The sequence below is a fragment of the Pteronotus mesoamericanus genome, unplaced genomic scaffold (genome assembly GCF_021234165.1).
Source record: "Pteronotus mesoamericanus isolate MK-2021 breed Mesoamerican mustached bat unplaced genomic scaffold, CSHL_Meso_final contig_101, whole genome shotgun sequence".
Taxonomy (NCBI): Eukaryota; Metazoa; Chordata; class Mammalia; order Chiroptera; family Mormoopidae; genus Pteronotus; species Pteronotus mesoamericanus.
Genome location: NW_026555001.1, coordinates 12,163,766 through 12,173,658, shown reverse-complemented (window position 1 = coordinate 12,173,658; position 9,893 = coordinate 12,163,766). Strand labels below are relative to the sequence as shown.

The following is a 9,893-nucleotide window of genomic DNA, read 5'->3' as shown; positions in this document are numbered from 1 at the left end:
AAGTAGAGTACCGTAATTTGGGGATGCTTGGAATCTGAGTGCTCCGGCGGCTGACTCTGAAATGCAAGTTCATACACAAAATAAACAGGATTGCAACTGGGGACCAAAATGTTTTAAAATATAACCTCTTATAATGTTCAACTTCTGGCAACATGAAATTTTAATTAATGTTCTTCTTTTGCTTCATATGGATATAAATGGTGTGGGAGATGGAACATAATTTTAACACTCAGCTGAGCTCAAAAAAGAAGAAAGGGAAACCTCCAAGTTTCAGAGGAAAAAAGAGGGACCTCAAAGTCAGAACGTTAAGAGCAAGAGGTCCAGAAAGAAAGACTTCACATTCCAGTTGGTACAACAGCCAGACAGTGGAGCTGCTGTTAGCCCGGGCCTCTGAGTGAGTGTGCAGAGCAGACCACACCGACATCCTTTGATGTGTCATAGGAGTGAAGAAGCGGAATGAATCCCCAGCACAATGAAGCAAAGGGCAATTCATACCTAACCCAGGGAGGTGGCACTTCTGGCCCCAGGGGACAGCGTGGAGTTCAGAGTGGGGAGGGAAGTCGTTGCAGATTATAGTAGTTCATAGGAAAGCCTAGAGCCACCCCACCCCACCCCACCCCTGGCAGAGCCCCCAGCTACTATAGGACAAATGCCACCAATCTCAAAGGGCCTATGGAGTACACAGGATTCTTGCAAGAAGCCCTTACCCCCCCTCCAAGAGGACAGCAAACATTTCGACTTGACTTTTCCTGGGACTCCTGGTTCTCAAGAATGAAGAAAGGGACAAGACCCCATACATCTGTTCTGTCGTACATACAACCTGCACAATGGGGCCCTCCTCCCGAGACTGACGATCGGAGCCTCCCAGTGGATGTGGAAGAAGCAGGCCTGGGGCACTCGTCCATGGTGCTCTCCTCTCTCCCTCCTGAGATCATTCGGACGTGCCTCTGGCCCTGCAGGCTGTTCTAGGACAGAGAGGAGGAGAGTCTTCCTTCTGTCCTACATACTTTCCTTTTGGCAGTGAGCCAGATCTCCCTCTTCCCCTGGGATTCAGAGACTGGGGTAGAGAGGAATAAGAAGGGGTGGGGGAGGGGTGTGTGTGTGTGTGTGTGTGTGTGTGTGTGTGTTTGCGTGTGTGCCTGGGCACGTGCTTTCCAGGGCTACTAATCAACTGAAGTGTGTAAAATAAAAAAACTAAGAGCCAGCCTCACCCCACTGAAGGAGCTCAGGCTTTGGCATTGGGAGACCTGGGTCTATGTCACTGCTCAGACATTTACTGTGCAAAAGTAGAAGCTTCCCGGCCAGGCACTGAGTTTAGTGCTTTACCTGCATTTTCAGAGCCTATGGAAGAACCATCAATATCCCAATTTCACAGTTGAGAAAGTAGGAGTACAAAGATTTAAGGAATTTGCCTAAGGTCATCCAAGAGCTAAGGAAGAGAACTGAGACTGGAATACGTGCATTGGCTTCCCAGTAAGCGCTCTTGGCTGCACCACCTCTTCTCCCTCTGAGCCTCTGTTGGCTCCTCCATAAAATGGGTGCGATGGTACAACATACCTCATAGGTTTATTGCAAGAGTTACATGAAATGATGCAAAGTCAAGTGCTTTGCATGAGTATCATTTGTTGTCATCACCAGACAAAATTAAACACCATGGGTCAGAAAAGAGAGGGGCCACCTCCTTTCAGCCTGTTGGTAAAGGGAGACAGCAGGGCGAGCCTGGAGGGCTCTGTCTGCCAATCTCACCGGTGCCACTTAGTCCGCCCTGGGGAGCTGAGTGCCGGCCCTCCTCCCTCCCCAGCGTGCCGGGAAAACCACGTTTGTGTGCAGAGCCGAGACATGCTAATCAATCCTTTTGAGTTATTTGTGCTCAAATATAGTAATCTGAGCTGGTCTTACCTGGTTTAAGACCAAAGCTCGCTGCGTGCTGCCAGTTCCCCTTCACCCCATATCTCATTACAGTCCATCGAGTTTGACGAGCTTTTGTATCTTCCCTCACACCTGCATTTTGATCAAAGATCTGGAGATGACAGCTCTGCATTCTTCAAGGTGATTTAAATCCCACTCTCTCTCTCAGTCCTCACAACAGTCCAGTAGGCAGGTATGTTTATCCAGGCCTATTTTTCAGATGAAAAAACTGAGGTTCAGAGGAGCAAGGTGACTCGCCCAAGAGAGAAGAGGGAAAAGAGGAAAAGCAGAAGCGCTTGGCCAGCCCTGCACGGTCCCGTTCAGCTCCTGAATAACCAAGTAGGGGCTGAGGCGGGTTCCTTGCCACTGCCCCAGTGCAGCACCTCGGGCCAGCCTCCTCAATGCAAGTAAAGGCAGCACCCCTCAATGATGTCAGGCAGCAAGGAGGACCCCTAGGAAGGAAGACCACAGGGCAAATGCATGGGCTCAAGGGTTAAGACAACTGGAAGGAGGCAAGACCTGGTCACCACTCCCACTAGGATGTCTTGAAGGTGGGAGGTGAGGCAGGAGAAGAGGGAGCAAGCCACATTCAGCTTAGACTCTTGGAAATGTGCTCTGTGCTCCCAGGACCGATGCAGGACAACGTCAGAACAATGGGAACAGCTTGGGCACCACCATTCTCATAGCCTCCCCTCACCCAGCAACAGTCAGGGCTCAGTCTCAGGAACGGGACCCCTGGTCTCCCCCTCAGGCTGTCACAGAGGCACAGTAGAGAGCTCTGCTGCCTTCTTCCCTGCTAAAAAGGTGCAGTGGGGGAGGGGGTGATGTCAGACTAGAACAGAGGAAGCAGGGCAAGGGTGTGTACTTCTCATGGGCCACACTGAGAAAGCTGACCTGAAATATTTTGATTCCTGGGCACAAGATGGTCCCTCCTTCTGCTGGGGTTACATCACCACCACCACCACCACCCTCAGGCAGTCCTCCTGGGTGGCTTCCTCTAGGGTGGCCACACTGGTATCCTTGCCTGACCCTGGGGGCAGTGCAGCTCACTCTTGCTCCCTTCCCCTCACTGCCCCGCTGCCTCAGGCTGATCAAACACAGCTTCTCAACAGTTCTCACGGGTTGGGCTTCTGAGTGGTCCACTCGAACACCCCGTCCCATGGCCTGGTGTAGGGGAATAATCTCCCCTCTCCTCTCTTCTTTCTCTCTCCTCTGTGGAAGGGAAGATGTACAGCTTGCTTCTTCAAAGAAATCTTCTCTCTCCACTCTCAAACTCCATATTTCAATCTTTTATTCTCTTGAGATAGGTGATGAGCTAAAGGTCACAAAAGCAGTTGCCAGCCACTCCCTCCACAAGTTTTGTATATATAACTTGGCACTCACTTTGGAACAAGAGGATGCCTTGCACTTACTGTTTTGTGCCTACCTGTGGGACTTAAGAAAGAATCCCACCTTAGCTTCCTGTCCTGGGAGCTTAGGCAGCAGAAAGGCCTATGCCCCTCCTTGTTGCAGTGTTCATCTCGGGCCCCAGGCTCTCCGTATCCTCCTCAACCACTGTAACTAGATTTCTGTCATATCCCCCAACAATCTGACCCAAATGCGTAAAAGAAGGCTCACGTGAGGAGTGGGTATATGATTTAGTTTAATGAGTCTGGACGACTAGCCAGGCAGCCTTGTCGTAAGCCTGTCTCTCTTACTAAAGGGCTGTGCAACCCTAAAGGAGTCACTTACCCTCTCTGGGCTTATGTTTCTCAGCTCTAAAACAAAGAGCTCGAACTTGATGGTCTCCAAGTTCCTTCCAGCTCTGGGATGCTGAGTTGTGTTGGGGATTCTGCAAGGCCAGGGCCAGGCCAGTGTGAGGGTAGAGGTGATGCCAAAAACTCTTTGGGCAGAGCCTGCATTTCCACTCCGATTAGTGGCCAGCTTTTTTTCAGGTGACAAGATTGTCACAAGATCTGTCTCCTGCCTTGGAGAACAAGTACTCCCCCCACCCCCAGTTCAGGATAGAGACAAAAGGGCAGACCCCTGAGCCTGGGGCTCCAGGATCACGTCAAACCTCAGCAGGTCCAGGAAGCTGCATGTTCCAAGTAGCTTTATGCCAAGAAATCGGCAGCAAATGGAATGGTTTCCAGCCTACCCCTCAGCTAAAGATAAAAATATCATGGGCTCAGGGATGTCCCCAGTTATAAATCAGTCAGCTAGGGCTATTTCTGTCCTTATCCCCTGCCTGGGGGTCCCACCCTGCGACCTCCATCCATCTTGTCCTCTCCTTTCTGGTCTCCCAGCCACCTTGGCGCTGACATAGGAGGAACCTCTGCCTCCGGACAGCAGCTCATTCAGCAGCTCAGCCACGCCAGCGTGAGAATCCCGCCCCGGGTGCTGGTGCCTCCACGAGCCTCTGTGGGCCTGCTTAGCGGGAGTGCACTCCGACAGGCTGACCGAGTCCCGGTCCAGGCCAGGTTTCCTGGCCTGCATGGCGGCAGGCAGTCCATGGGCCGTGGTGTTTTTCCAGGACTAAACATGTTTGCATAAGCCATCTGCCTGGCTGTGGGTAGGGCTTCTCTTTCATGTCATTACAGGGATTAAAGTCCCACTTCTTAAGGGCACTGGGAGGATTAAATGAGACCCTGTAAGTAAAGCACTAAACTGCTAAGTTGCACACTCAGAGAATGCAACTTGCCCACCTCCCCTGCTAGCCATTGTCAGGAGCTCACTTTCACAGCTGACCCATGCCTTCAGAGAGCTCCTTTAAGATTTTTGTCCACGTGAAACCCTAAGTCAGCTTCCCTTCCAGCTCTCGGAGAGAGCTTTGAACACATTTAGTCTACTCTGACATCCTCAATCAGTTCCCTAATAACTAACCATAGGTGGATGCAATGCTGCTGGGACAGAAGAGACTGCAGTCTCACGTCCAGTCTTCCACTGCCCTCTGCAGGTGCCAGTGCAGTACTGCAGGCATTGTGAGCGCCATCGTTCCGACCAAGGCCCTCACTTTAGTAGACTTGAGGCTGTTTTCAGATTAAGACAGCAGGGCAAAGCCAGGCATCTATCTCAGGAAGGAGGCACCTCACTTCACAAAACACTTGCTCGTTTGATTTTCATGACCACTTTGCCTTGCCTCTGCTCCTAAGCTCAGAAGGGAATTCACAGTCATTGTTCAGCCCTCACAGCCTCAACAATAAGTCACCACTTCTCAGTCTCAGGGTATGCCCTAAAACAGTGATTTTCAGCCTTTTTCACCTCATGGCATACATAACTAATTACAAAATTTCTGAAACACACCACTTTTGCTAATCTGATAAAAAAAAAAAAAGTGGGTATAATTGTGATTTACAAAAAAAAACAGTAATTACCTACTCTTTTGCTCCAAAGTGACTTTTAAAAAAATCAAGTGCCAGTACTTGTATATAAGGATTTCTGGTACCAAGAATTAACCAATCAGATGGAACCTTATTATGTGACATGACCAGTAAGATGCAACTCTATTATATATGACCTATATATTTATGGTTCAAGACAGGGCATTCACACTAGACAGGCTGTTGAGTTAGCTGTTGTCATTTTTTTACTTGACAACCTAAAAGAAAAGAGGGCAGTGCCCCTAGCTAGTCAGGTATTGTATGTTTTAAAAATTCTTGCAGCACCCATGTTGGAAATCTCTGTCCTAGAACATTCCAGAAAAACCATTTGAAACATATATGTGTGGATAGCAATGTAAATGCTGGTTCAATTTTTAAAGCTCTTTAGTTTTAATCATGTTGGAAGGGAATTTTGTACAAAAAATGTGTGTCAGCGTGAGTGCATGCAAGTGTTGGGTATGCACATTCTCCAGAAATGAAGGCTGGCTAACATATGGCAAATACTAGCACTTGGTGTGGTTGTGGTGACTAGTAAACATTCCTCATGTGCCAGCCAGCTCACAGTTTTATTTATTAGTGACATCAAGCTCCAGGCTCAAATGCATGGTTTCCACTAGCCTTCCCTGGTCAGAACCATGGACCCTGTCTGGCAAAACATAGGTATTTTATGCAATGAAGGCACATGACAACGTCACATCATCCACCTAGTACCACCTAGTGATGAACTGACCTGTTGGAGCAACTGCAGGATGTCTGCCTTTCTCTTGTTCCTTATCAACCTCAGGGACTTCGGAGAATCTTAACAGAGTTCATTAGGCCCAGATACTACATCATAGTAAGGAAGCCAAGGTGTTGTAACTGCAGGTTCCTTATCTAACTGGAGTTTTCAGGTCATATATTTATAGACTTTTAGAGCTGGAGAAGATCTCAGAGATTATTCCTGTACCATCCTTTCATTTTGCACTAAAATGAAGCTGAAGCACAGAAAAGGGAAGTAACATCCAAGGTCACACAGAGAGAGACAGAGCTGGATGAGAATCCAGGCTCCTTGCCTGTTTTGCTTCTGGCTGATCTTGATTTTGAGTAGTATCGTTTCTAGATGGAAGTTACTCTGGCTTCAGAGGAAGATTTGTAACCTGTTTTTTGTGTGTGTTTTTTTGGCATATGCAAAGGGGAAGAGAAGAAACCTAGCACATTGCAGGTGCTCAATAATTGGGTTTGTTGGTTTTTGTGTTATGGAGTAATCTTACTTTATGCAGCTTAACAAAATTAGATCCAATTAACTGAATTTCTTTTGATCTTTATTTTCTCCAACGAGCCAAATGTTGTTAGAGGCTTGAATCTCACCCCACTGTCCCACTGCAAAACTGAGTAGGGTCTGAAGTTTCAACATGACGTTCATTGGTTTGAAGGAAAGGCTTTGAGTAAGGCACATGGATTTAAATAACTGGTTTAAGCTTCTGGAGGTTTGTGGAATTCCTCTTTGAAGGGCAGACGCTTGAGGTGACACAGCCTGTCTTGTGAGTGGGGACACAGCACAAACACTTCCTAAATTGATTTAAGCATATACATGATTAAAACAGACATGAAATGACCCTTAATTGCATATTAGCCACTTCGGTCTTGGGCCTAACAGTTCGGAATTTGCTTATCATTATATTTGCAAATCACGTTTTTGATCAAAATCTTCTAATGCATTCAGTATTCTTCCAAACACCATTCAGATGAAACACAGCATTGTCATCCTGCCACTTGGACAGATTCACGTTCCATGCTCCATGGAAGCCCCCGTGTAGCAGAAGACGAGTTTGCTGGGGGCGTTCTCTTCAGACCCTCACCGACCAGGGTTTACAGTTTTCTGGTACGCCAGTGACACACTAGAAAAGAACGACAGAGAGCTCACTGCCAGGGTCTTCCCAGAGAACATGTCTCCTCCTACCCCCTCTCTCTCTTTTTTAAATCCTCACCCAAGGATATGTTTATTGACTTTAGAAAGAGAGGAAGGTAGAGAGAGAAACATTCATATCAGAGAGAAACATCAACTGGTTGTTTCCCGTAAGTCCCCTGACGGGGTACTGAACCCGCAACTTAGGTATATGCTCTGACCCAGGATCAAACCCACAAGCTTTTGGTGTAGGGGATGCCACTCCAACCAACTGAGCAGCCCAGCCAGAGCTCATCCACCCTCTTGCACACACATCACCAGCGCCAGCCACCACTGTTAAAACCGAATACCACTTTGCAGTCCCAGCTGTTAGAAATGCCCCCAGGGCAGGACCCCTTCATTTCCTAGTCATTCACTTATTTTTACTGAGCACTTTTCACGTGGCAGGCACTCTAGTAGGCTCTGGAGATACAGGGATGACCAAATACGGAAGTGGTCCCTTCTACATGGCGCTCACACTTCTTCAAAAGCATAGAATCAGCTGCTGGGTCAAGTCCACTGCAGGGATTTTAAATCACTAGTGTGTTTTTACATAGCAAAGGGGCTTGGATTAGAATCTCTGCTTTAGGTCGGGGGCCTTGGAGGGGCTCATTCAATCACTGAGTTGTGCATCAGATTATTCACAAGGAGTGACTCTGCAGCCTGTGCAGGCTTCCAGGGAGCCATGCAGCACCTCTCATCTCAGGAACGGGGTCCGAGGAGCCGTCAGCCCTGAGGCCACGCAGGGAAGGCCCTGGGCTGGAGAAGGCCGCTGCACAGCTGTGGGCGTCCACACGGCCTGGCAGCTCCACACCCTGTCCGTGCGGCCCTCGCCCCATAGCTGAAGCTACGGGCAGACCCAAAGGATGACCTGACTAGAGACCCACCCGCCTCCCTCGCCCTCAGAGCTGAGGTCTGGGATAGAAGATCTGCCTGCCCTGGGCCTCCCCTGAACCTTCCCCATCCCTGGAACACTCTGGGTCCACAAATACCCACATCGCCTCTAAACTCAAAGGGCCTATCAAATTTCCCACCAAATAACCCAGGAGGAACTCCAACTTGGGGATCAGGAAGAACCTGGTTCTGCTAGCTCAGCAGAAGCTGCCAGTGCAAGGGCACCTGAAGAGTCCTGTGTGTCCAGAAGCCAAACATCTCCAAGGTGGGAACCAGTCACCATATAATGAGATCATCTGGTTTCCTAAAAGGCTGCAAAGTCCGCAACGGCACCTGTATGTCCCCCGTATTGCATGAACATGGTAATCACAGAACAAATGTGGGCCATCTAATTAATTAGTGTGTTTCTCTTTTTTTCTCCATCTCCATAGTACCTCACACGGTGTTTTTAACAAAGAAGGATCTCAATAAACATGCTAGTGATGGACATGAAATTAGGCTCTTCTGGAGTTTCATCCATCACTTTCATCTTCATGGAAAATAATGAAATCTGTGGGTGATGGGTGTGTATCAAACAGCCCTCCTTCCTCTAAGGAGGCCCAGCTACAAGCTACAGTTTAAGGGGGTGTCTTCTTATTTTCCTGCAAGTTCAAGGGGATGCCTCAACCGGAGAGTGGAGGGTGGCGTTGACCCAAGGCTGCCCTGCTGAAAGAGAGCCCAGCACCGCCCCCATCCCCTCTGCAGAACTTGCCCCTACAGTTTGCAGGCCTTTGCCCCGGCCTCCCCAGGCTGAGTGTCTGCAGACCAAACAGGCGCTCGAGAGGTATCATACCAGGGTGGTGAACTTGTCCACGCAGGCATTGCGGATCTTCTCGGCGGTGGCAGGGCTGTCTAGCCGGAAAAGCTCCTTTGCATTACCTGCATGCTGAGCGCGAGCCGCACGGATGGCATCCTTGATGGCAAAGAAGATGGAGGCTGCCAGGAAAAGAGGGGGCTCCCCGACAGCCTGAGGGAACAGAGTAGGGGACAGGAAATCAGGCCAAGGAGCCCCAGGCCCCATAGCAGGAGGGTCAGCGATGCTGGAACCTCAGCCGCCAGCACTCACCAGCCTCAATTAATCAGGGGCTGAGCACAATCAATCTAGTAAAGTGGCTTGACCTCGTTGGCACATTTCTTTGAACTCTATGAGATTCTCTCAAGACATCATGCATATATAACGTACCATTAAAAGTAATATTAAATAGTTGCAATGTATAAACAAACAAAAATAAAACTTGACATGAACTTCAACTCGCTCCTCACAGTTATAAGCCTAGGAAAATAATCTACCTGCAACTCTGACACCAGCATTTACAAGCACCACAGTTACACTTACAGCATCTACCAGAATACACACATAATGACAAACAAGAATTAAAACCTTTCCTAGCAAAGGTGATTGTGTCCCCCAAAGCACAGACCAGAGGCTACCTGTATCAGAATCACTAGGGACACTTGTTCAAAATGCACGTTCCAGGGCCCTGCCCTGGACCTACTGAAGCAGCAGGTCTAGGGGCAGGCCTGCAGAACTGCATTTTCATCATGAGCCCATGGCAGGGACTGCACAGTGTCTCAGACCCTCCCATGGTAACGTGACCCATGAGATGAGCAAATGGGTGGGTTTCACTGCTACAAGTGATTATCTGTCTCCCTTAGACCTAGAACTATATCCATCACCTCGACTGATCTTGAACCACTTTTTCATACTTGTTGGGGACAGAGAAGAAACAGAGGACGGCTGTCATCCTTCAGGCATGCTGCTCAAGTAT

At 48.7% G+C, this 9,893-nt stretch overlaps 1 protein-coding gene across 2 annotated transcripts in view; it reads right to left on the bottom strand.

Annotated features, from left to right (window-relative positions):
• Nucleotides 1–6,413: 6,413 nt before the first annotated feature.
• XDH (xanthine dehydrogenase) overlaps nt 6,414–9,893 on the bottom strand; it is a 62,150-nt gene continuing 58,670 nt past the window's right edge. For both annotated transcript variants that reach the window (XM_054568220.1, XM_054568228.1), the window contains exons 35-36: nt 8,918–9,091; nt 6,414–7,144 (exon numbers count right to left, since the gene is read on the bottom strand). In XM_054568220.1, coding sequence (XP_054424195.1) covers nt 7,094–7,144; nt 8,918–9,091 — 225 coding nt within the window. In that variant the 3' untranslated portion in view covers nt 6,414–7,093. The remainder of the gene's footprint in view (nt 7,145–8,917; nt 9,092–9,893) is intronic.